The following is a 27531-nucleotide window of genomic DNA, read 5'->3' as shown; positions in this document are numbered from 1 at the left end:
CAGATCAGAGATGTGGATGTCCCATCATCATGTTTCCTGCAGTGGTTAATAGGAAAGTAAGACAAAAGTAATTTTGTAATGATACTTCCCCAACCCCTAGTTGCAGGAGATTGGGAAAGAACTGTGGGATTTTCTGGAGTCAAGGATAGTATTGCTATGTCAGATCTGTTGAGCATAAAAATCTCCTTTGAATGTGTCCAGCCTCTTCTCAGTCACACAAACTTCCAGTGTGCTGGGCATGGAGTTCCACAGTTCAGCTGCAGAGTGTGAGAACAGCAGGGATTTTCTTGATCCTTCTGCCTACTAGCATCACTGCAGTGTAGTAAGTGTTGGAAAAGACAGTAAATGCTGATTTTGTGATCACCTTTTCAATATGAATTGTGGTTGTAATTGTCAGGATGCATGAAAATGTATGTGTGGGAAAAGCAGACTATGTGCTTTCCAAAGATGTGGCTGACAGCGCTAGGGCACATCAGGGAAATTTTATTTAAACTGAAAAAAAACTTGTGTGTGTGTAACAGGACTGCCTTTTGAAGACAGTAAGAAACAGATAGACTCCAAAAGCAGGATTTCTGGACTATTAGGATTCTTAGGGTTCTTCTTTCTGGTTCTTAGAGCAGGAAATTTTTTCATTTTTTGCAGCCTTAAGGAGGAACCACAGTATCTTGTTCTCTGATATTAAATGTCTATTGCTTAGCTTAGGTTTTGATTTATTTTATTAGTTAAATAATATTTGTATTTGGATAATGAACCTGTTTTTTATATAACCTAAATTGACTTAATTATTCTGCATAATATGTCTCCTGATAGAACTGGTTATTACTGAGTTAAGGTTTCACACTTGATGATGCTGATGTCTGTGGATCTACAGACCTTTTAAACCCCCAGTGTATTAATGCTGTTATCAACCAAAGCTGCTGCAGCAGCTTTATTTATTTTTCCTTCCTCAGGGGTACTGTAGAGGCCAGTTGGAGCATTAGCCACCAAATGCCAAGGTGGCTGTAGAGTAACTGCAACAGCATTTCAGCATCTAATGGACCGGGTCACGTGCAAAGCCTCATTAAAATATGATTAAAGTATCCCCTTTTGTTTGTTTGGTGGAGCCAAGCCTGTGCTGGACCCTCCATTATGTTTGTGCTCTGTGCTTGGAAATGCCTCCTGGTTTTTGTGAGGCTCCTTGTTCACCCCCCAGCCCTGTCCAAACCTCTGCTGTTTCCCTATTCCTCTGCCCTCTTCCATCCATTGCTGATTAAATTGAGGAAATGAAAATGGTGTCTGCTTTCATTTAATCTGCTAAAGACAAATATGAAGCTTCTGTTGTTGTCTGGGGGTGTCTCCTGCTTTCCTGTACCTCTGCTTTTTAACTGCTGAAGGCTGGGGTGTGGGTTTTTTTTTTTGTTTGTTTGTTTGGGGTTTTTTTTTTTCTGGTATTTAATTAGTAAGCTAGACTTGCCGTTAAAGAACTGGCATAGATTATGTTGGTAATTTGCCATGACCACCTGTGGTAGTACATAAGTAATGAGAGAATAACAAAAACTTACAACTAAATTAAAAAAATAAAAAGGATTTTGTTAGGCTTTCTTACACAAGCCTTCGTAGCTCGTCGGGAAGCATTAAAAGATGGGCTGTTCCTTAGGTTTATTTTTTGTGAAACATGGAAATCAGTATGCTTAAAGCTAGAGACTCATAGCATGAATCCACAAATTTAGTTTGTATCTTTGATCACATACAGCCTTGACAGTACCCATGGACAGCTGAAACTTGGAGAAACATGGTGTAGTTGATTAAGTCCTGTGATCAGTGCAAATGACTGGAGAGGGACAGCAGACTTCTTGTAGCCACTGGAATTTGAGCAAATGATGAGTATTATTTCCAAATCAACATGTTGCAGAGGAAGAAGGGATTGAAAATGCTATAAAAGTTCTTAGATCTGGCTTTTCTTTTGGCACTCTGTGAAATCAGATGATTTGGCACTTGTAACTGCTGTGGGTAAGAGGCGTTCATAAGAAATAAAATAAAATGTATATGTGGCAGTGGTGGGGGAGGCGTCTGTTCTGAAAACATCTGAGATGCTGGAAAACTTGTCCCCAGTGGGAAAGAGAAATTGCATAGCTGGCACTGAGACTCGCTGCTTATGCTTATGTGGCCATATTTAGAAAAGGATCAACACTAGGAACTGAATTATTAGAGAAGTGAGTGACTGGAGGGATTGAACATAAAGGAAATTATTTCTATCTCGCTTGTTTGTTTGAGTTGGGCCAGACGATGCTGTGGGAGGGCTGCAAACTCCAGACTTGCTGCCTGTGTGCAGTGAATCTGGAGATGAGCTTGAGGAGGTCAAAGCTTGTTTGAGCCCAAGCTCCTCCCTACCTGGGTTTGGAGGTGGCTGCCTGCAGGTAGAAGATGAGCAGGATTGGAAAGGACCCTCTTGGCTTGGAAAAGTCTGGAAAAGACTTGATGGAGTGAGATGCAGGCTCGCTGTGCTGTGTGTGGTGCTGTGGGAGGCTTCTGGTTTCAGTACATCTTGCAAACATTCATGTGTATAAGTAAAGCAAACAACAGCCAATTAAAAAAACCAACACCACATTTCAAAGAAGTTGTGTATATAAAAAAGAAAGCTGTCTTATTAAAAAATACTTGTCAGTATAGCAGCACAGTTCATGGCAATTATTTGCATCTATGTGGCAGTTGTAGTTTATTGTGGTTTTGTTGCAGAACAACAGATTATCTAAATAAATTAATTAATCTGGGGTGGGGGAGATTAAGACAGCACTTCTAAGGAGATATCCAGGAGGAATGCTTTCAAAGTTTTTAGGAGCAGTTAAACTACCCTTCCCCCCCTTCTTTTTTTTCCCCACCTTTAAGAAGTGGTTCTTTTTGTTCCAGTCATCAAGACTCATTTTGAAAGACTTATTTTTCTGGTTTTGGCAAAATAGTTGATCAGCGCGACTGGCAAGGAACTGCTGTGGAGCAACAAAGAATTTCTGTGTAGCTCAAAACTCTGTTTGAGGCCATCTTGGAGCAGTTTGTGAGCTAGAGTAGAAACTCTGTGTAAGAAAGGCCATTCAAGTTAAGTTGCACGTTTTCCTCCCCAAAATTAGCATACCAGAATACTTCACTGCAGTGTTTAGAATACTTTGTACAAGAACTAACAGTAAGTTGAAGATTGCTAACTGAGGATCTGTAATGATGCCAACTGACTTTTTTTTTTTTTTAAATGAAAGCTTTGTATACATAACAGGATGAGTCATCACTGGAGAGTTCTGAAAGTGTTTGGCATCCCGAAGAATCCTTTTGTGTGTCTCTGCCGCACAAAATGAGTATTTTTGTCATGAAACTCTGCCTTAAGAAGTACTGCAATAACTGCAAGCTTTAGGGGGAGGTTTTCTAATGTGGCTTCGCTTTCTATTATTGTTTTTAAAATATTTTGGTATTCTTAGATCTTCCTGAATAATAGGATGGAAAATTCTAAATACTTTGTTGGCTATTTTTTTTTTCTATGATGCAGCTTCAGGCATACTTCTATTATAAATTTGTTTTTAAAAGCATATAATAGGAGTTTACTGTTTTCCTTAGGTTTAATGCAAGTATTGAAACTGATTGTGGGGGAATACTGTTAACTCATTTTGCTTTATTCAAACATGATACCTGTAGTAAACTGATAGTAGCTGCTTATCTGAGTCACATTTATTTTATGAACATTTTCTTTTTGATACATTTTTCACGTTGAAGAACTGGTTGGCCTTGGTAGTTTTTGTTACATCTCTTTGAAATGAATCTCTTTTCTTTTATCAAGAAAGTTTTTCTTGATATAAAGGAAACCTTTCTTACTGAGGTGTAGGGGAGTAATGTGTCAGACCACCATTGTATTTGGCCCGTGATCTTCCTGATGATGTGAAACCTGGTTCCTGTAGTCTTCCAGGTATGTAGAAGGCAGCAGAGATGGAATTTTGCAGTTGCTGCAATAAGGTAGCAAATTTTATCTGAGATGTTTAGGAGTGGATGACATTTTTCAGAGATTTTTTTCACCCTGCCATTCATTCTTCAGCAGTATATTTTCTAAGATGTGCTGTCACTAATTTTAAAAATCAAATCCATTGATGGATTCTTTCATGGTTTGTTGTAATGATGGGATGTTTATTAGGTAGTAGGTTCGGCAGTTTTAATTTTTATGATTTCTTTTGAGTGAAACCAAATATAAAATTTATGGCCAAGGAAACCTGAAAGAGCACAATTCTTCTTCAGAAGAATTCATAAAAATCTCATCAGAATTTGTAGGATTTCATAAAAAAAAAGCTTTTATAACAGTTTAGAATTATATAGGCTTTTCATCTAAATGCTTTGAATTATGCTGATAACAGAATGCATGAAAACCAAAGAGCTTTCAGACAGTCCTTGACAAACTACACAGGTTTAATTACTCAGCCCTGCATGTGCAGGTTGTGATGGTTTTGAGTCAGGGTCTCATAGGGATATATTTTTATTTTAATGTGCCCATCCAAGGCTAAGCATTTAAACAGGCTTGCATTTGACTTGGAAGAGGAAGAAGAGAAATGTATTTAGCCAATCAAGTTTATATTTGGTGATATTTTGTATTAAGCTTAGCCATGAATTCAATGGCATTGCTAACAGATTCTGTTTAATGGTAGAACACTTGGTCAGTGTTATTGTTATATTTTTTAAGCTGAAGTTCTTATGGTGTGCATTACCAACTTAGTTATATTCTGCAAGAAATTAAGTGTTGGGGTGTGCTAATGTGGGGTGTGTCTAATGAGACTCATGCCCACGTTTATTTTTGTTTTTCAATGGAAGCTAAACATCAGCTTCTGATCTCATTTTTGGAAGAAAGAAACCCTCAACATATCTGCAGATTGAGATGTAGAATTGGCTGTAAGAAAAAAAGGTGTTGGGGTGTATCTTTGTATAGAGAAAGTAAAATTTTTTGTGTTATTATTAACTTCATTTTCCTGGCATCTTCTCAGAGCTTTCATTGGAAGGATCTCTGCTTCAAAATACTGTACTTTCCCCAGCAAAACATAATTTCCAGCTGTTTAGATGGAGAAAGTTTCCTTATGGACCCTAAACTAAGCAGGTTACCTTTACTGTAGCATCCAGATGCAAAGAAGAAAACCAATTATTTGTCCCTTTATCAGATGACTTTATGTGCTTTTTCTGGAGCTTATGGGGCCTGGAATTTCTGTGAGTCTTTATTTAGTCTTTATCCTTTTTAGCTTTGAGATTGAAATTTCCTTTCACTATAGTATAGATTTAAATTTGTAAACTTGTGCTTTTATCACTTTAGAGTGGTAAAATTCTCTATAGTTTAGAGAATTGTCGATAATACATCTTGAACAATTTTAACCTGTTGAAATAATTTGAGATTTAAAATGGTTCAGATATGCAGGAAAAAAGACAAGGTTTTATATAGTATTAACATCTTTATCATGTCAGTAACATATAGCAGCAATTACATATCTCCTGTTGTGCCCACATCTGCTTTACTTGTCAGTGAATCAAACCTTCCACAAGTCAAGGCATGCCGTGTTTAGGTGACACACGCATAAAATTTAATTTTTACAAGAAATATTCAAGACTGCCCTAATACTTTTCAGAAGCTGAGATCCAGGAAGCCAGCTTTGTGTTATCTTAATGAGAATTTTGTGCCAAAAAAAAAAAGTCTAAATATAACGAAAAAATTGATAAAAAGTAGATAGCTTAACAGCTGTCTGAAGAATTCATGTTGTGATGTGTTAGCACTGAGCTCTAGAAAATAAGGGTTAATAATTCATTTTACTTATGGTACTTGCAGCATAGTTTACAAAATGATCAGTGCAGGTAGTCTGTAAATGTTTTGTGGAAATTTGTGATGAAGAATCAATACAAATGGAGCTGCAATTCCAGTGTGTTTGAAATTGCTGGTATCCAAGGAAGAAGGAGTGAAAGCCATGGAAAGGTGGGAGCTGTGTGGAAATAGTTAACGGCAGACTTAGGGATTAGTGTTGGGTTCAGCCTTGCTGTTAATGAGCTGGAAAAAGGTGGGAGCAGCCAGTTAATGGTATTGACAGACAGTGTGGAGGTAAATGGATTTGTCAACACAAAGAGAGAGAAAATGGAGAAGAACACGGGGTAGGAATATACAAAACAGGAAAGAAGGAGGTTCCCCCCAGCCTTCTCTAAGGGATGGAGCAGCCACCATTGATTGAGTCGGTTTGGGCTGATGGGTTTTCCAAGCGCTGATGGGAGTGAAGATCTCACAGTAAAATAGTGCTGAAAGGGCACAGCTGATAAATGAATGGGTTTTTTAATCATATTTTAATTACTTCAACTACATGATGAAGATGAATACGTTACTGTTTATTTTGCAGTTACGCTGTTGAGATAACAACAGGCATGTCCCCAGCACAGTGCTGCTTTGAGACAACAGTTAATGTTCACACCTGAGTTTAAACAAGTGCATCCTGGGGAAAAAAGTGTTGCTGGTAAAATAGAGTAGTTAAGAATGAAGCATATTTAAAACTAGCAACTTTCTATTTTTATGTAAAAACATTAAACCTGTTTTATCTTGTGTATGGTGGTGAAAATGTAATGGTAGGCAGAGATTTTTCTTCTCTTTCTTAGGAACTTTGAAAACAAAGTTATACTCAGAAAAGAGAGGGCAATTTTATAAAATAGTGTTTTCTAGTGATAGTATCTGTAATCCACATCGGATGAAAACATATAATAGCTATTACCATCCTAAATAAATAAATAAAATTATCTACTCTTGAACCATCCCAAATGTAACCTCAGCTGCTCTGCAGACACAAACATCGAGACTAGACTAGCAGCATTTACCAGCTGTGTGTAAGAGCTACACTGCACGTAAAGGGATTTCACATTTTATTATGTGGGAGGGATGATGTCAGTTTGGTTGATTATGCCCCTTTCAAGCTGCTGTGATAATTACCTGCTTGTTACCAGAAGTGTCGAACCCATTTTCAGTTCTTGTTTGCTTTTGCTGTCATGCCCTAATTGCTACATAATTTTGTCCCTGCCAATTACTACCTTGGAGTTGAATTTTACAGTGAAAAAGTTGTAAGAAGCAATAAAGTTATTGTTTTTTAGATCTTGTAATTTTGGTAGAATATTTTATAATGCTACAAAGTGTATTGAAATACATGCTGCTCACTTCTGTGAGATAGTGAAATCCCATGGTTCCCACTAAAATGACAAGTGTGGAAGGCATGGCTTTTGGGCAGATACGGATACTTTTTGTTTTAGAAATAAAGACATTTGCTGTGTTCTTTAGAGGCAGGAGCTCTTAGGTTTGGTGTTTTTTTTTTTTTATTCTTTCCCTTCCTTTTCATCCTTTTATCCACTTTGCGAGTTTTACAAGTTTCCTTTGATGTAGGTATTAGGTCATCTGATATGGTCCTTTATCCATCATTTTCTATGAAGATGTAATGTAAATGGATTTCTTTACAGGTGCTGGGCTTAACAGTGTTTTATGATCTGATTAAAACTATTTGTTTGAATTATTCAGTGGAATAAAGCCTGCAGTAATTGGTTTAAGGACTGGCTGACCAAGCACTTTGTTGTCTTTGGGAACTGTCATCGCTTTGCTTTGGGTTTTTTGGGTGGTCCTCGAGCAGTGAAGTCTGGCATTAGTCAATATTAATAATAATTACTGCTGTTGAAATCTGGATATGGAATGACATGGATGAGCACAGGGAAGAGGCAGAAGAGCCGTTAAACAAAATGTTCTTCAGAATAAGGAGAGGGGCATAGTGTTGCCATGTAGAGATTTAGGGATGGGGTTGCAGTCCAGAAAGGAGCATTTCTGGCAAGAGATTTGAAGTGTGGGATGTTTGTGGCTGTGCTCTGAAGCTCTGTTTATCATAGAGATTGTGAGATTTGCTGCTGCCATTTCAATGTGATTCAGATATCCATGGCTGAAAGACTGCAATATTGGCAAAAAGTCATGAAACGGACCAGAGATTTTAGAAAGCTTGGAGAAGATTGCTTTGGGGATGAAGGTAGAGATGCTCAGTCTGTTTGGTTGTATGGGTGGGGATTTAAACCACAAAAACCAGTAGTAGTTAGAGAACAGTGAATGAGATCTCTGGCAGAGAAAATATTGAGTTCTTCAGGTATCCCTAATGTAAGAGGAAAAGGGACAAGAACCAGTGGTTGAAAGCTGAGACCAGAGAAGTTGACAAAGGAAATGAGCATGAATTCAGAAGGAGTAACAAACAACAAAGGGAATGGCAAAGTGAGTGGCTTTGTGAAAGATGGGCTTCAATCAATTACAGTTATTGAGTGATAGTTAGGGATATTGGGCTCGCATGGATAATGATTCTGGCATTGTGTCCACTGAATCTGTGAGCAGTCAGACTTCTGTTCTCATAGCACTCCCTGTAGCAGCTTTTCCAGGGATGGTGTAATGAATGTTGAACACCTTTGTGGTTGAAGATTCTTTTCAAATGTTATCTTTAATGCATTGATTGCAAAAGACAAATGGTTTCTAAGGTTCTGAGGGCAAGGCATGCTTCAGTTGTAGTTCTTTTGTTAGCATAAAGGCTTTCAAGGAGAGATTTCAGTGTGCAAAAATACTGAAAAAAAAAATGCAGAATACTCTTTAAGAAAAAATTATTATTTTAACACTGAAATTTGTGTGGCTATGAGCTAGGAACTGCTGTGTCCTGTCGTGACAGCAAGGCAGTACTTGGATAAATATGAGTAGCTTTAGGGCCATTAAGTTTCATGTATGTGCTTCCCTGTTTGTGTCATCTTCACAAGTGGTTGCCAGTATAGCTCTTTCAGAGCTGCTCTGCCAGATTTTATACCTGAAAGTACTTCTGAAACGTTTGATTAAGATAATTTTTAAGGCTCCATGGTGTGGTCTGGTGAGTAGAACTGAATTTCCATGCTGTAAATGTTAATTAGAAGCATATGTGTATATGTAAAAAGCAAGCTGAAATAAAAGTATAAATATCTAAGAAGCTGTCATTCCAGAAGGTCTGTGCTCAGAAAAGATTAGGTAAATATACAAATAGTCCCGTTATAAATCAGCTGCAGTATCATTTCTGATTATTTTCATTACTTTTTTTCTGGTGGTTTGCAAAAAAAGAAAAAAAGTTAGGAAGCAAAGGGATTCAGATTATGATTTCCAAATCCTTTTAGACAGCGTTACTTGCACTGTCACTAAAAGAAGCTCCACTGGCTTTATTTCTTCTCCTCCTTCTCCAGTAACCCTTTCCTACCACCGCTCTCTCCCTGGCTGCTTCCAGCACAGACTTTCATGAACCTCTAATGAATGAAGCAAACTGATGGGGATGAAAACTATCTCTTTTAAATTTTGGTATAAATTCAATCAGTGTTAATTCAACTTAGTATCATTTGTAAGTTGCCAGGTCTGCACGTTTGAATCTTGAACATTTTCGTGTTTTTCTCCCCAGTGAGCTTAGATTTTGAGAATTGCTTTCCTGTTACACTAAAAAAACACATTTTAATGCTTAAACTGAGTATATTTGTACAACTGGGGAGAATTTGCAGAACTTGAGGACCTTGTGCAGGTTGCAGGGCAGTAAATGGAATGAGCTTGCAGCCTCGTGTCCTTGGATGGTGGCCTCAAAGGAACTTGACCTGGAGGTATCAGTTGGTCCTCTTGGATGACTTCCATTGTAGTAGTTGCTCTAGCAGGGTTGGCTGGGGACGTGCCCCTCTCATGTGACACAGGGACAATTTTGTTTATAACTCTGACCTGTATCATATGACGTAGGCTGAGCAGTAGATCACTCTCCTGCTGGCAGTTCTGACACAGCCTGATCCCTGCTCAGCCTGGGCAGGGTGGGAGAGTGAAGGTGATCTTCAGGTAGAAGAACTCCTCTAATACCAAGCACTGGAAATACCATCCTTTTATTAACTTCATTTTTAAAAAAAATTCTTTAAGAGCATACTGAAGAAATGAGGAAAAATAATTAACCCACCCAATAATTTAAAAAAAGTAGGATTAATTAATATATTTAATATTAAAGGGCCAAAGTCTGGCATGGAGAAAAAATACACAAACCAGCTTGGTATAGTTGGTAGTGGTTTTGAATAAAAATAGGTGAAATTTTGGTGAACAGCAATGATCATTGTCCCAAATAATAATGGTAATTTAACAATCCTTTGAACAGAAGTTTGAAAGTTCTCTCTTATAATTACTTGGAGCTATTTGTAAGCTATCTGTAATTGTCAGAAGGCAAATTTATGACTCCAGGTTAGAAGACTCTTCTTCAGGGATGTAAAAAAGGTTTAGGCACATTATTGTTAGCAGAATTCCTAACAAAAACCTTAGAATTTCTATCTCATCAACAGCCCTAGAGATTGATATGCCTGTTCATACAGAAGCTTTCAGAGGTGTTTGAAGATCTGTATTACTTCTGTCTGTGCTATGGAGTGTTGCTTGTTATGCTACTTATATTGTTGTTTATATTTCACAGTAGTATTTCCAGACTTTTATTTACTCTGGTATAAAAATAGTTTCCATGATCTGGCTTTTAGGTTTTACATCTAGTTTGAAAACAATTTTGTTAAAAGAAAAACAATTCATGTGAATTATAAATATACACTGACACCCATCTGATTCTACTGCCCATTTTCTTCTTAGATCTATTTTTATTCTTCTGAGGTTTTCCAAGCCTTCTGACTAAGTTTTAATGGATTTTTAATTAGTGAGCAGACCTTGTGTTTTTTCCCTTTGGCTTTCCTAGGTTTAGCAGTTTTATTGAAAGAGAAATATTTCATAATACTTGTTGACATTATCTGAAATAAAAATGTATTTCTTTATAAGGAGCACTAAGGGTGCTAACAGATGGAAAAGATACGTGGTGATATGACATTCATTTCTGTTGTGTTTTTTTTTCTTGTCTAAATCCATTTTAGATGGGTAATGACAAACTGTGGTTGACATGCAAGAACTGCTTTTCTTACATGCCTTCAATTAATTTGAGTATTATAAAGAAAATTCTATCTAATGTATTCTAGGCCAGCATCTTCTGTAAAAGCAGGTTATTTATAGCTCTTTGGGTACTGCCCTTCCTTTCATGTCCTGATCCTTCTAGTTGAAGCTTAAATGGTTGTTTAAGATTAAATATAATGAAATTTTTGCCCAGAGGTTATTCTTTGCTTTTCATCAACATAATATCAGGTGAAACTGGTGGACAGATGCCCTTCTTAGGAAATCCTGTAACACATACCTGAGGGAGAGAAGGGTGTTGGTTTTTTTTGTTATATTAGTGGCATCAGAAACATTTCAAAAACATAAGAAGGAATGGAGTTACTGTCCATGTAATTTGCAGGAAGACTTGTGTTTGCTGTGAAGCCAGAAGACATTAGCAAAAGTGACTTGAGACAAAAGATTCTGAGCTTTATTCAGTGAGAAGGCATGAGATGTTCTGAGCTGACTGATGCATTTTGATAGATGTAAGATCTAGAAACCTCTCAAAGTGATGTCATGTGAGTGGGGTTAGTTTATCTAAAGTATAAAATGGTTGAATATTTGCATCCTTCTTTGAGTGTCCGAGCTGAATTAATGGTGAATAAAAGCAGTGGTTACAATACTGTATAATCAATGTATGCAGACTGCATTTGCTGGGTATAAAAACACTTTTTTGGGTAAAAACTTTAGTATTTAGTATTAGATTATTGGATTGTTTGTATACCTGCACTGTGTGGCTGAGTGACAGAGTACAACCTTCACCTGGCACCTAAATATATCCAGTGAGGATATTTAAGTTGAGGAGACAAATGCACTTTGCAAGAATCTTCACGATGTTCCTGTGATAAGACTCTGTCAGACTGCAAAGTTCCAAAAGGAAATCTTTGAAAATGACTTCTAATTAATGGTGCTAAAATTACAAAAATCTGTTCACAGAGACCAAAACTTCTACCAAGTTCCAAGTACTTGGCAGCTGTTTCTCATGCGTGGTGACTCAGATCCGCTGAATTTTATGTACAGGATCTTGAAATCACCAGACAGGAGAATTAAAGCCCTTACCACTGTGTTGCCACCTTTATTCAGAAGAGAGTAGCAGGCAAACCCTGCAGCATGTGAAAGAACAAGGAGCTGGATAATTCTTAAAAGACATGAGCTTGGTGCTGATGTGGGTAAAAAAATTCTGGGCACCATGGCTGTTCACAAGATCGGAGGAGTTGGAACTTGGCATAGCCCGTCGTCATGGAGAAACAAGTCTTGTGTTCAGATGGAAGTGAATGCTTATGCTTCCCATCAGGAAAATGCAGTGTTGGGTGCAGGAACATATTTTGATGCAATTTTGTTGAATTAAGGACAGAGGAATGTGGATAGGAGCAGTGGTGAATGGTGAAGGTTGAATTTGTCACATGTGAAAGTCTTATAGAGCTTAGAAATTTGTGCTCTTGACAGCACCAGTGGTCTCTCAGCTGTTCATGTTGCCATTTCATTCTCTTTGTTTGTCAGAAGAGAACATGTTAAAACAGTCAGCAGACTTGCTAAACATTGTTTAGCAAATTTACCAAAGAGCTTCACACTACCTGTTGTCTGGGGGAGTTACAAAGGCAGAGCCATTATCAAGTCTGGAGCCAGGTAGATAAACAGAACTTACTGGGATTGGAAACTTGCATGTGCTTCTACTTGGTAGCTCTTGGTGCTCCCAAAAAATTGTCTTCATTTGATTCTAGAAAAGGTTTTAAAAAATATTGCAAGTGCTGCAATTCTAGTACCTTGTTTTGCATCGTTATGTTAGTGAATGTAGCCAAGTGCATTGGTAACAATTATAGAAAGGATGTCGTTTGTGCAAAGCTGCAGATACACAATGTGTTATAATGGCAGCTGAAATTTTTTTGCATTTTTTTTCTGAAAAGTGTATAATTGTTGAGGTCTGCACGTAAAATGTTTGGTGTTAGGGAACTAAAACTATAAACGAGGCTCCATATCAGTGGGAATGTGGTTCCTGAGAAAGAAGAACCTGTAGCAGTTTCTGTTGCTGTGCATTGCTGGGTTAATGTGACAGATAGTTGACTGAAGGCAATTTTCACTTACAGAATTTATAGATGTCTAAGCAGTCAGTTTGAAAAGTAAAAAAGAAAGCTAAAAGATCTGAAATCCTTTTATATGATTTCTCACTCTGTTGTTGGAACTTCTCCAAATCTGAAGTCCATACACGTAGATCAGGCAGCCTGGCTTCATACTTTGAACATGCAGCTCAGATTTTCTCATGTAATGGTTTCACAGAAAGGTGTGCAGAAGCACTTACAATGTAGTAGGTTTATTGTCCATGTCTCAGGCCAAAATTGGCTGTAGCAGAGCTGTAACTTCATGGGTATTTTATGGGCTCATGTGAAAAATGTATTATTTTATGTACCTTCAACTGGTAATCAGTGATACTGAATCTTCCTGGTTTGGTCTTTGGCTGGTGTGACCCTCTGTCTCTCCTGCCATCCCACTGAGGGTGCTCTCAAATGGGTGACAAGCTGGGAAGAAGACTTCAGGGTCAAGACATTATTAGTGAAGCTCTGTTTCAGCTGTGATAGCCTTCATCAGCTTTATCTCTCGAAAGAACAGTTCCAGACTCAAACTGAGCAACTGTAAATGGCATCAGGGATGAACAGAGAAAATACTAAATATGGTGGCTTTGTCCAGATTAGCCTCATCACTCAACAGAGTGCAGCTCCATCCTCCTGGATCTGGTGGCCTTCTGCAAAACTGAGTTGAGATTAAGATTTTTCAACAGTGGGATGACATTCCCAATGCTCTTAGATTTGGGTAGACACTTCTCTGATGAGTGCCTGCAGGCAGCACATCCTATTTGCCTTTTCTTAGTCTCCCATAGAGAGTAATTTTGCACCAGTATGGGCCTGAGAACCTCCATAGTACAGGTAAGGACAATTAATATTACAGTTGTCCTGTGTGAGGACAATTGAAGTAAAAAAAACAAATAAACCAAACTTCACATTTGCTCAAAAGTACTAATTTATTTGGCTTTTAAATCATTAGAACTATGCAATTCAGATTCATTTTGATGCTTCACTCCTGGCCTCTCAGCCTTGTTTCTCGAGAGCTCTGCATTTACCTGTGGCTTTCCTTTGCATTTGCTTACATTATGTCAACACTGACTGTACTCTAGAATGAAGGCAAAGATGCATCTATGGTATTTGGTACAGATAATCTTAAAAAGAATTCTATTTGCATTTCTTTGGGCAGTGTAGGAAATCTTTGACAAATCTCCCTGTCACAGGGGAGTACTGGAAAAAATAAGCTGGGAATTGTCCAGAGGAGGTAACTTCTTTTTATACTTTTCTCAGACATCCTGATCTCAAGGGCAATAATATTTTTCTTCAGGTGTTTATTGCTTTCAGCAGTAACTCCATTAAATAAAAATGTGAAAAAGTTTCAACTCTGAAGATGTTTTAGCCTGAGTGAAGAAATAATGTTGAGTGACTGAATTGTTTTTTAGATCGTTACTGGCTAGAGGAGGCTTAAGATGGGAAGTTGCAATGTTTTGGTTTTAAATGTAAGTTGGGTTACTTCTCTTTGATGTAGTATTTTATTTAAAGATTATTATCCTTTATAAAATAAAATTAATAAGAAACACACTTGTCTTTGATTGTGCCAAGAGACTAATAGGCAATATCAAGTGTATTTTTGAGATGTTTTAATAATGAAACTGAAGTTTGTACAAGTTCTATGAGATTTTAATTAAAGTCTGTTTCAGCAGATGTTAAACAAGAAAGTTTTCACTTCTCTCTATTAGTAAACGGTCAACTTTTTATCACCTTTCACTTGCCATGTTTGTGTTGCACATCTTTCCCATGCATCAGGATCCCTCAGCCTTTAGTATACACATATATAACATAAGAAGTAAATAGGAAGAAACTACATGTTGCATTCTTTTTTTTACTATGTACAAAAGAAAACACAGGGGGGAGTGAGACCAAATGCAGAAAACATTTTCACCTGTTACTGATTGCTCAGTTAAAAAAATCCTGTGAAGAATCTTGTAAATCAGAATCAGTTTGAAGCGGGAGTCAATAGAAAACCTATTTTAGGCTTGTTAATGTTTAGGACAATTGAAGTTTATTCTAGCTAGATGGGATCTTCCTTGCTTCCAGAGCTGTGCTTTTCATTTTATCCAGACTTGGATGTAGAATTTTCTCAACTCTTAGAAGTAATGAAGAGCAAAGTAGTGTTCAGAGAGAAAAAAAAAAAAAACAACTCCTTTTATCTCATAGGTATTTCCATGAATGATTCCTGCTTGTTGAGGCTCTCTTCACTTGGGGCTACCAGCTGAACCTTGAGTATTTTAGCCTCTACTTAAGCCCAGTTAAACTTTTACAGCTGTATTTAGAACTCCACGCTTCAGTAGTAGTGTAGTGGGAGCATGTGGCTTTTGCACACCTGTTAAAGAGATTCTTGAAAAGAGGGTAACAGCTTTCACTTGTGGAAGTGCCTGTGAACGTTAATTTGTGACTAGCCGTGCTGATGGCAGCACTAATTGAACCTTTTTATAAATCATTCCTGTACCATCTTCCAGAGTAAGGCTGTGGACAGATGTTCATTTAACAAGACATCTGTGCTGGTTTAGGATGTTACTGTATCCCAGATGTTGCACTGCTTTTTAAGGTTATTAGCCCTGTTTTATATATTTAGTGCCATCAGTTTGCTCCATGGTTTGCAAAGCATACAAAGGAAGGTGGTTTCTTTTCTGACTAATGTCGAGGTTTCAGCATTTTGGAAAAAGGAGTCAGCTCTTGAGTAGATCTTGTGTACCTGTTTTCATAAGCCCTGGAACAAAATGCATGGGGTGAGTAGGGTAGTTTTGATAGATGGTCTTGAACAAGCTGTCACATGGTTTTGTTGGTAGCAACTTAGGGAAGACTTAGAGAAACTGGTGTCTGGCAGTAACTTCTGGGTAATCATAAACTAGTCCTGGCAGTGACAGGCATCTGAGGATAGTAACTTTGTCAGTTATTTCATGTGGTTCCAGGAAATGTTGGCCCATGGCCTTATTCCTGATCACTTTGTGAAAAGAATGAGTAAGATCCAAGATGTACTTTTGACCTACATTGTACTTGTCCAGTTTTGGTGCTATTGCTGTGACTTTTCAAAAAACAAACAAACACCAAAAAAAAAAACCAAACCCAATCATGCAGAAAAGAGAAGAAAACAAACAGCATCTCATTAGTGTCAGGTGAATAAGAGACTTTTCCATTTTCTCCCATGCTGCTCTCTGTGCATTCAGCAGAAGCTGCTCAGGTACCTGGTGATCTCCCAGTGCTATCCAAGTCCTCAGGGCTTTGAGATAGCCTCAGCAGGGCTTTCCCCCTGTGCAGAGAGAGTCTCTAATGCTCTGCTGAGCCCTGTGAAAGGTTTTTCTGGGCTTTTCTTTCCCCCTCAGGGCTAAATTTAATTAGTTGCTTACCCAGAGAAGAATTATGAGATTTTTGTTTACCATGGTATATTTAAAGATGGAGATTAATGAAAGGCATTAGCTAAAAAAGCTAATTGATAAAAAGAATTAAGAGTAGGTCACAAAGGATTTTGATAAATTTGGCTCTATTTTATTGAAGGAGGCGTAAAATAATCGTAGACAGTAATTATATTCATGTATTAATAAAAAAAGTCTAGTTTTGTCTTTGTTGTTATTTTATTCCATAAAATGCTGAATGTGCTTTAAACACGTCAAGAAGTTATATTGCTCTCAGCAGATCTGTACTTTTGAGCAGAAATAGACGTGTTCTTGTTTTTTTCCCTTCTAAATTGACCTCTGTTGTAGGAAAAAGGCAGGCAAGGAAGCCCTGGCAGGGACCTTGGCAGCCCTTCAGCCTGTGTACCAAGCTCCCTGCCTGCCCACTGACTAATATTTATTGTTTTCTGCCAGAGTGTGCATTGGTCAGGCTCTGCCTGTACATTTTGTTCTGGGTCTGTTGTGAGCTGCAGGAGATGTGGCTCATCTGTGTTCAATATTCTGAGCTGCTGGGGGTTCTGCAGGGTGATGTAGTTACTCCTCCTGGTAGGAAAGTTTGGGGTTGGGCTTCAAGATCTAGAGCAGAACTGAGGTTGTAGTGCTCAATACAGCAATTATGTTTTAGAACTGCCTGGCTTTGTGTGGGTGAAGGGCAATAGTCATGGGCTGTTGTTTCATAATTGCTTTAAGAGTGTAAAAACTGGCCCTTGATACCATCTTTCCCTATTTCCTTCTCACATCCTCCTTCAGAAGAAACCAAGTCCCATACAAAGAATGGAGCACAGACTGCTTTTCCCACTGTATTTAAGGGCAAGTGGAAATAAGTGTAGCCAAAAAAAAAAAGTTAACAGGGTTTGTCAGTGGAAAAATGTAGTGTTATGCAAACCAACCAAAAGCTTTATGTATAAAACTATTAAATAAAATGTTTAAACTTAATGCAAATAACATGAAACAATCCATTCTTATTACAAATGCTGATTGCAGCGATTAGGTGTGCTATATGGCCTTCTCAAATGGCATTTGCTGTGGAAACATTAATTTACAGTTGTCAGTACAGTGCATATTTCACTGTTTTGTGACTTGAATTATTTTTTTGCTCTAAGCCAAACATAAATTTGTAGGCTATAAAATCTCCTCTGATGATTGGGAAATGAATGTAAGCAGCAAAAATAAGTTAATGATATAATCTACCATGTTTTCCATTGTTTATTCAGTTTTATTTAAAACCTGTACAACATTAAGAAGGTTTTTTGTCGAATATTTGGGGGAGGGGAATGGCAAGGAAACACCAGATATGGTTATATCTTCTGCTGAAAAAAGCAGCTATGTGTAATTAATTGAAACCTCTGCTTCTCCTTGATGTTAAATAGGTTGCTAAAATACGATAGGGAGTTCAAGGCACAAATACTGCTCTTGTTTAAACAAAATATTTAAAAAGATTTTGTGAGGTACTTTGGTGTTTAATACATGAACTGTAGTTCAGTAGGAAATCTAAACTCATCTGTAAATTATTAAATAAACATAGTCATCATCTTCCACTATCCAGCAAGTTTTGCCTCCAGGGTTGTGTTGGGGAATACTGAAAAGGGGTATTTGTGAAAAAGTAGAATTATAATTTATGTTTGTGGTGATTTTGCAGTAATCCTTGTTTGGTATGGACTTGTAACTTTGCATTGCAGACAGGTAGTTGGTAGAAGAATAATTGGGATAGGATTTAGAAATAATCCCTGTCCTTAGCTGATTGTGTTCTGTAAAGCTTTTGAGCATTCCTGCACCAAGGGAAGTGTTTTCACTCACCTGCATTTCTGTCCTTTCACTGGTGCTGGATGATGTGCTGGGATGTTGTGAAGAACTGCAAGAAATTTAATACTTAAATGCTTTTGGCTTCTTTTTGTGCTGCTTATTTTTCTGAGTGTTAACGGAGTGTTACCCTCCTTGCTGTGTCTCAGTCTTGCTGGAAGAGCCTGTTCTATCCAGTGGCTGTGATATTCCATTTGCTCTACTCCCTACTCTTTGGTACAAATGGGAATCCATCTGTGTGACCATCTCAGATGCTGCTGCCAGCTGTGTTTGTGTCCTTCCCACTTCCAAATTGTGTCCCCATTCAGGCCAGCTCACTGGTCACTGCTCCTGGATGGGCTGAGGCAGTGGCTGCAGGGAGGAATGCAAGGCAGTTTCTTGTGGTCACTGTGCAGTTTATTCTGGTTGGAATTTTTGTGAAACGTGGGTTTTAAGAGACTACTCTGGGAGCTTGTAAAGTGGCAAATAAGTGAAGAGAATGCTTCTGTCTCTCATAAGAAGGCTGTTACATATTCTGTGTCTTCTGGGTGTGCTGTCACTGCTTATGGATAAGCAGGCAAGGGGAGCAGTAACCTTAACCCTAGTAACCCTAGGGTCCATTTGTGCTCACGTTTTTCAGCATTATCCTGAACAAATTTCATAGGGATACCAAGAGGAGTCCTCCTGTCCTTAATCTCTTGCTTTTCTCTTTCCCCTGGCTCCTTTGTAAATTGAGTGGGAGGTTTTCAGACTTTGGTTTGAGCCCCCTTATAATTCTTCTTTTCCTCATTCACAGAGACTAAAATGGTCCCAACACAATCTGTAGGGGTTTTCTTGCTAGGTAGTCCAAGAGAGTCAGTCCTCTTCTAGCAGGAGAGCAGCTCCAGAGATGGTTCCAGTTCTGCCCAGTTCTTTGATCCAGGAGAACCAAAGGCATTGACAGCATTTCTTCTGGAGCCGAGTTAGCAGCTCCAGTCCTGCGGAAATAGTTTGGATGGACCAAAGTGCTATAACAGACTGTACAAAAAAAGGAAATGCTGGTTTTGGAATGATTTAATCGCTTCAAAAAAAACCCAAAACCTTTTCTCCCCAATGCAGAACTAAACCCAAACCCTTCAGAATGCTTTGTGAAAGAGGAACTGGAGGGGTTTTGTCTGGGGGGGCAGGCAGGGTGCCTGTGCGCTGGCCTGCCGATTCAAGGCGTGTTGGTTGGGTGAATGGTTGCCTGGGAGCTCTGGACATTGGAACTGCTGAGATGCCCCAAACTGCTCAAAATTTGTGTACTTGGAATCAGAAGCTCCCAGGGTCTCCCAGGCTTTCCGTCAGCATGCCAGGCAGGTTGCCAAGTAGCCTGAAAATTTGGGAGGCGAGTTGCCAAGCTCTTGGCTCCCTTTCAAATGGGCTGCTGAACAGCTGGGAATCTGGATGCCTGGGCTTCTCAGCAGCCCACCATGATAGTTACTGAAGAGCCAGGCAGGAAAAAAAGGCTGGAATTTGTAGCACAAACCTGTCTGCTTTCCGTCAGACCTTGGTTGAAATTGAAACAAATCTGCCAGGTATTTTAGTTTTGACAGGCTGTCCTCACGTGATGACTTTCTTAATGTGATGACATCTAGTCATCTCTCATAACATTTTGCTTCATGTGTCAAAATATTGTTTCACTGAAAATAATGTGTGTTTTAGTTTCATTGCTTTAGCATCATTATTATTCTATGGAAATTTCTTCCAAGGGTGCTCTGTGTGGATCAGTCTCTATTTTACAGTAGCTGCTGCCCAGATTTTGGGTAGTGTTCTCTCTTACCTTTCTGTAGTTGCATTTTACATGTAGCAGACGGGATGCTTGTGTCAAAATCTGGCTGAGTTAGTCTGCTGTTTGATCAGTAAAAGTTCATTATTGTATTTTTCTTGTAAGAAGAATCAGAAAATTAAAGGGCCAGCTGCTGATTCAAGTGTACCTTGCTGGGGACATAAACCTAGAACAGGGAAAAAGGGGGGAGGAAGCTTCCAGTTTGTACAAGACTTAAGTAATGGGTTAGCTTGAATTTTACATAATTAAGTGCTGACATTCATCCCTTGAAATGAAGTGATTTAAGTCCTAATTTTACAAATGCTTTTCAGTCTAAAAGGAGTTTTTCCTTCTTATGTTTGCAGGCCTCGGAGTAGAGGAAAAACTGCAGTGGAGGATGAAGACAGTATGGATGGTTTGGAGGCAGCAGAAACAGAAAACACTGTGGAAACAGGTACTGAGAATATAGTGCTGATGCTCTCTGGGTGTTGCTTCTCTCTCAGAAGTGCATTTAGTTATGCAGGACTTTGGTAGACAAGAAATAGGTCTTCCATTTTGTAGTATGAGATCTGCCATTTGGGCAGAATTAAAAGGAAAAAACCTTGATATTTAAACTTATATTAATTTAAAGCTATTAGTTTTAAATAGTGTAATGGGAATCTTTTGTAGTGTAGATATGTAGATGTTCTTTTCCTACTTTTGCAAGGCTGTATCTAAAAAAAATAAATGCTCTGAAGTGGCAGCTGCTGTTTTTGGAATACCTGCCAAAATACACTACTACTTATTGACCTGTATCTTCAGCTAACTACAGCAGACTATATACCAAAGGGATAACCAGGATAACCAAATGCTAATGCTTCCTGCTGCTGCTTAGGAAACAGGATAAATCTCTGTTCTTGCTTTGGTAAATATTTGTTGTGCTGGTACCCCAATGCTTCAGTTACCAGAGGGAGCTCATTGTTCTGGACTGAGTACTGTTGAAACAGTTTGTGATTTCTGTTCTGGCAGTTCAGGAGCCTAAAGAGACAAACAGATGAGCCAATACATGAGATAAAGGCCATGGTGAAGAACTGTCATCTCCTTGCCAGGCACGTGTCTGTAGCCATTTCCCTGTTTTTAACCAGGGACTGGGTGCAGAAGGATGAAACCCACCAAGAAAGATGATGTTGTGGCCACTTGGCAGAAGTTTGTTGGTTTGACAGAAAGAAGCTTTGAAAATGCTTAATGAAAATGGAGACCTAAGGATTTATAAATTTAATTAGGTGGCCCTGTATGTGTAATGAGAGAAGTGGAAGGAAGCCCAGAGATATGAACAGCAGAAGCTGTTGGTCAAGGCAGCAATGGCATGGAAGTGCCAGCTGAGTTAAGGGAGTTCTCTAGGTCCCTCAAAGCTGCTGAGTGGAGGGGGTAAAGTAGTGAAGCCCGTAAAGACAAGGATCTGTGCTTAGTGCAGATTTATAGGGACAACAAATAGAGGACCTGAAAGGAGCCATTTTTGCAGCAGCATTTTTCATGGGCCATGTGGGAGCTTGGCTGCTGTGGTGGAAGTCACAGAGGAGGAGGAGGCTGAAATTCTCCTGAGGATGGACTTTGTGTGTGCTGGTGGCTTGCTTCTTCCTTGCTATGTGTGGAATGATGCTGGGAAGTCTTTGTGCTTGTGACTTGAGACTTTGGGGGGTGTCAGGAGTGTGTAGTCACAGCTTGTGTTGAATTCAAGTGTTAATGGCATGTGGAGGGAGCCTAAATTAAAGCTGAATTCAAGGATGTTTCATTGTTTTATTCTGCCCTTTGTTTTTCTGCCCCTGCAAATAAAACTGCTGGTGGTAGTGAACTTGGGTGATCTTTTGCAGCTTCTACAAGTAGGTAGTTACTAGTTAATAGATTAATAAATTAATATATAAGTGAAAAAGTTGGAGCAGGTATTTGTGTGTAGAAAAACAGAGCAGGGTGAAGGAAGACTAGCTCTAATTCTGTTATTACATCATATGTGATGATGATGATGATTACTCTTCCCATCCTGTGTGGTAGAAGCATTCTTATGAAAGTCAGTGAAGGGGGCAAAAAGTGTCCCCTTAAAGTGATAAGTTTTATACATTTAAAATATGTTTAGAAAAGAAAAAAAATTCAAACCTAACAACTGGTACACCACTGTGCAGAGAATTCAGTGATAGTTGTATTTTACTTTTGCTCTTGTCATTTTAAAAAAGTTCCTCAACAGAAACCTGAGAGCAGTTTCTGATTCAGAAGAGAGAGGAACACATAATTATTTTAAGGCTCTGAGAGTGGGTATAGATAAATCTCTCCATTATCTTTCATCAGAATAATCCTGAGTGTCACAGGTGGCTGATACCCATTTCTGAAGGTGTGGGCAGTAGGAGCTCTGATGGAAATCCCCATGGACCAAGAAGACTCCAGCAGGTCTGGAAGTGAGGCACCACCACTTCAGTGCTGAGCCCAGGATGGATTTACAGACTGTGCTCCTCACTGAAAAGATTCCTAGTAAAAATACATATGTCTGAAATCCCATTTTTGCAGGGGAACAAAAATAGACTTGAAAGAGCATTATCATGTTGAGCAGTTTGATAGAGACAGAATCACAATTATGTTGTTTTAAAAGCAGGGCACCATGTGACTTGCTAGAGGTTTAATCATATTATCTGAAAAGGCTGCTGCCTCTAAAACTTACTCTAAGCACTTACCTGAGTTAGTACAGAAGTGTAGGAGAAGGAATAATCTCAGTTTGTTGCTCTGTTTAAAACTGTGTAGATTAAATTGAGGGTATTTCTATACTAGTTTATTAATTTCTGCTTCAGCTAGAAAAGGGTTTTGTTTTCTTTGCTTGCAAAGAGTGGTCTTGCCAGAAAATTTTTGCAGTAGTTGGCAAACCAAAACACAGTATAGTTATATTACAGAAGTTGAAATTAAATGTCTAAAGGTCTTGACATGTGATTTGTGACATATTTTGAGTGTTTGTGTTCCTGGCTTCCTTTCCATTGTTTGATTCGTACATTGAGAATAATTGGGAATTCTTTTACTGTGTGAGTTTGGGATTTTGAGGTTGTTTCTGTTTTGTTTTATTTAATTAAGTTTCATGAAATGAGAGAAGTCCATGTTATTAATGGTGTATTCAGTATAATGAGCTCTGCTTTTAGGGAAGGGAGCAATGCAGGAGGAGTAAGAACTCCCCTCTAGGACATGCCCCATATAATCCCACCTAAGATAGGAAATGTTTAATAGCTGTCAAATCTTTTATGGGGAGAAAAAGCAAGGAGTGTGCAAGTACCAAACATTATTTCCATTTGTAATGTTGACACAAATACTTATTTAAATAAAAAAAAGACAAAAATTCTTCCCAAAGGGGCTCTTTTGCAATGCTGAGGCACAGTCATTTTAATTGCAGTTCGGGAAACAAGTTCCTGCCCTTCCCAAAACTCTGTAATCTCACATGTGAAGTGAGGCAGAGTTGGAAGCAGAGCAGGGTAAGCCGTGTGCTGCTCTGATCAGTTCAGTATGGCTGCTTCTCCTGCCAACTGCAGCAATTCCTGAGCCCTGTCCCTTTTCTGCCAAGTACTAAGTTCCCTTTGGTGGAGATGAATTCTTAAGGACGGAAAGAGAGGAGGAGGGATTTGGAATTGGAGAAAGGAAATTCTGGAATTTGGAAAAAAAGAGCTGTTTGGAGCTAAGTAAACTTTTTTTTCCTGAAAAAAGGGTGTTGACAACTGCTTCTACTGAATCAATAGATTTTCAGCTTCTTGTAAACCTCAGGACAGACTCCTTTCATTTATCCACCAGCTCTGTCTCTCTTGTTGATCCTTTGGCTCCTCACTTCACGTCTGTTCTGCTCTTCAGCTTTGTATTTGTCTTTCCAGCGGTCTGCTCCTTCATTTTTCTTCACTGTGGTTCCCCCAGTGATGTTGCACTGGTGTTTCTCTATCCAGCTGATGTTGTGGTTACCCATTCTTCCCATCCTTTTGGCACTACAGCATTGGAGCATGGTTAAGGATGGCTGGGACCTCCTTAACATCTGCTCCACAGCCCTGCTCCAGCAGGGTCACCTAGAGCTGGCTGTCCAGGACTATGTCTAGACAGCTTTTATCTCCAAGGGTTGAAGCTCCACAACCTGCCCTGCACAATCTATGCCAATATTCAGGCACCCTCCCAGTAAAAAAGGATTTCCTGATGTTCAGAGGGAGCCTCCTGTGTTTTTGTTTGTGCCTGGTGCCTCTGGTCCCATCAAACCTTCCAGCTGTCAACACCTTCCACCTTTCTGGTTATCCGTAAAACACTGCTGCAAAATGCTGTGTTCCCCTCTGGATCCTCTTGTGCTGCTCCTCTCTGGAAGAACAGTTTTCTTCTGATGAGTGAGTTTCTCATGGCCAAGAATATGCAAACCAGAAAATTCTGGAAAGCATGGGGCTTTGTGCACAGGGATATATGCAAATATAAGACTGCTAATCCAAAGAAAGAAATAATACATTAAGAAGCTCCTGATAAGCTTTCTGTAGGTTTGGTAGCCCTTTTGCTACTAATGAAGACTTGGCTTCTGTTTCTTTTCCCCATCTTCTGTTAGATTCAGCAAGTTTCTGTACTTGATATTTTCTTGGCTCTGCATTTAAGTTGAAACTGAATTCTCTGTGTTAATTATCAGATTATTCCTTTTTTTTTTTTTTTGGAGAACACTTGTGAAATATCCCAACTCATTCTAGGGTCTGTAAATCTTCCTGTCTATGTCCCACCATAAAAGTGTTGAGATTCAGATCTGGGAGAAATGCAATAAAATAAGTTTATTTGCTGAATCTCTTGGGTCAGGTATTTATTCTGTTAACTATCCATACCATGTCAACCAGCTCTTACAGCAGTGCTTTCTACCAGACCCTCAACTCCCCATGGTGTTCAGAGGCCTCTGATAATACATAAAAGAACCTGGATGATTTTATCAACCAGTAGTTCCTTATCTACATGATTGTTGTCAGTAACATTTTTATCAGACCCAGTGACGTTGCCTGGCCAGTTCATTTCTTGTTGGGCTTCACATCAACTTCCTGATGATGAGGCTTCCTCTGACCAGACTCATTTGTCTCTGGGCAAAGCACTGAAGAACCAGAAACAAACACTTCTCAGTGGAGGAAAGTTATTCATGCAGAAGTTGCCAGGGATTTTTGGACTAAGTCTGAATCTCATCAGCTTTGAAGCAGCCTGAAAAGCACTTTCCTAGAGAAAAAAAAAATTCTGCAATATCCTGCTTATTAAAGGCAATGCAAGCATCCTTTTGCAATCATGTGAACCATACTTAGTAGAGCCTCTCATTGAAGCAAAGGAAAACACACCTGAGAGCAAGTCCTGCTCTGGGTGAATTGATGGCAAAAGTTCTTGGCAATGTGTTTCAATACCAAAATCCAGTTTTAAAATCCAGACAGATACTTTGGTCTCATAATTACCACTCATTCCTTTCCAAATTAATGAAGGGAAGAATTAACACCATTGAGGGCTTTCTTGTAGATTAAACTTGGCCATACAATTTGTGGCTAATACGTGCTTAGAAATGCACTTAAATATTTTTAAGGCATCTAATATTCTCTGTACTCATTAGAAAAGGAGTAATTTCTTCTTTCTTATGCTGCTGACTCTTACCTGCTCAGCCTCTGGAAAAATTAACAGAACTGAAGCATGCAATTATAATTATTATAAGCATCTTATTATTTTTGCTTTATATTCTAGTAATTTGTTTGTAATGAGGAAAGCAAACAAAAGAGGAGGTTACTTGATATTTGTGTTTAAACCATTACAGGCTTACTCAATAATACCATTTATCATCATGCACACTTAAATGGGCCATTTAGAAAAATTTGATTTTTTTGTCTACTGACTGATACCTCAGTCTCAGGTGTTTTGAGAGCTGGTGGAATCTCTTAAATCCAAATCAGTTTTAACCTCACTGAGTTTTTCATTCTAGAGGTTATTTCTGAAATGCAACTTTTCTGGTTTTGCTTTTTTGTTCAATAGTGATTTTGCAGTTTTGTTATCAAACTAATGCTTTGTTAAACATAATCCAACAGGTTTTAAAAGTTTTCCAAGACCTAGAATTTTCCACATCTCCATTACTTTGATGTTTAACGTTGCTGCTGTGTCATGAGTGATGTGATGGAAGATCTGCATGGCCATTCCAGTCAAATACACTGAAATAGATGCATGCGCTTTGTGTGTTACATGCTCTTCTCCTCACTGGAAAGAGGGGCTGCTCTGTATATGTTTTAGTTCATAGAATCACAGAATGGTCTAGGTTGGAAGGAGCCTCAAAGATCATCTTGTTTTATCCCTTCTGCCATGAGCAGGAACCACTTGCTGATTCTGTAGACTTGTCTTAATTTTTATTACAGTAATGCTGTGTTGAGGCTGAGTCTTCAGTTGGGTAAAAGAAATAGAAGGGAAATTCACTGATGATGAATTAAAATTATAGTAAAATTAAATTAAATTAAATTAAATTTAAATTAAAATCAGGCTGATGTTGGAGTTCCACAAACACCTACCCTGGGTGGTCTTTTCTAGGTCAGGTTCAAAGGGGAAGAGTGTAGTGGGTAAAATGAACTTATTTAGGATAAGAAAAGATGTACCCATTAAATGACTCTTAATTCAGTAGTAGTTCATGTAAAAAACATGCAGGGCAAAATTACCACCCTGCTTTTATATAAAGAAAAATCACTCTCAAATAGCTTTGCTACCTGAGCCAGTGGTGCTTCAGTTCTGGGAATTGCAGAAGCTTTCATAAGTCAAAGAGAGAAGGAAATTCTAGGAATTACTGGCAAAGGGGTAAGTGGAATGAAGCATCAGTGAAGGTTTTTTTTCTCTTTTTACTGTTGCTTTATAAACCCTTGGCATGTTAAATGCCACGTGCAGTTCTGCTTTGCCTTCTCCAAAAGGATGAGCTGTAATTGGGAAAGTACAGGAAAGGCCAACAAGTATGACAAGAAGTAAGTAATAGCTCCTGTGTGGGGATCAGTTAAGGTAAAACCTTCAATCTGAAGTGATTTCACTGAGGAGGAATGTAATAGGATCCAAAAAATGATGAGTGGTATGGAGAAAATGGACAGGGCACAATGGCTCATTTTGTTCTGCAGCACAGAAATTAGGGGACATCAGGTGGTGTTCATGGAGTACAGGGGCAGGTGCATTTGCACTCAGCATCTACTGCAATTACAGAATTCATTGTTCCTGGATGCTTTGGGCATGAACAACTTGACATGGGTTTCAAGAAGACCTAAACAAATTAGTGGAAAAATAATCAGAGGAGAGCTGTTGAATACCACTCGTGTCTTAGGAAGGTCCTCAGTCATGGAGGTTCCATGTTATGGTTATACATAATATGGTTTCTTGGTTTTCAGGCAATCAAAATTACAGTTTAAATGGTCCTACATTGAAAATCTTGGTCCTACATTGAGAATCTTGTTTTTATTCGATAACTAATACAAAATTTTCTGTACGAGATGTATTTAACAGTTA

General features: G+C 38.6%; 1 protein-coding gene across 12 annotated transcripts in view; it reads left to right on the top strand.

Annotated features, from left to right (window-relative positions):
* Positions 1 to 27531, top strand: part of KMT2C (lysine methyltransferase 2C) — a 187711-nt gene that overhangs the window by 25705 nt on the left and 134475 nt on the right. For all 12 annotated transcript variants that reach the window (XM_050971688.1, XM_050971690.1, XM_050971694.1 and 9 more), the window contains one exon: positions 20400 to 20488. In XM_050971688.1, the coding sequence (XP_050827645.1) occupies positions 20400 to 20488 (89 nt within the window). The remainder of the gene's footprint in view (positions 1 to 20399; positions 20489 to 27531) is intronic.

This window comes from Serinus canaria, chromosome 2, assembly GCF_022539315.1.
Source record: "Serinus canaria isolate serCan28SL12 chromosome 2, serCan2020, whole genome shotgun sequence".
Taxonomy (NCBI): domain Eukaryota; kingdom Metazoa; phylum Chordata; class Aves; order Passeriformes; family Fringillidae; genus Serinus; species Serinus canaria.
The sequence above is the reverse complement of the archived record's forward strand: the minus strand, read 5'-3'. Positions and strand labels throughout refer to the sequence as shown.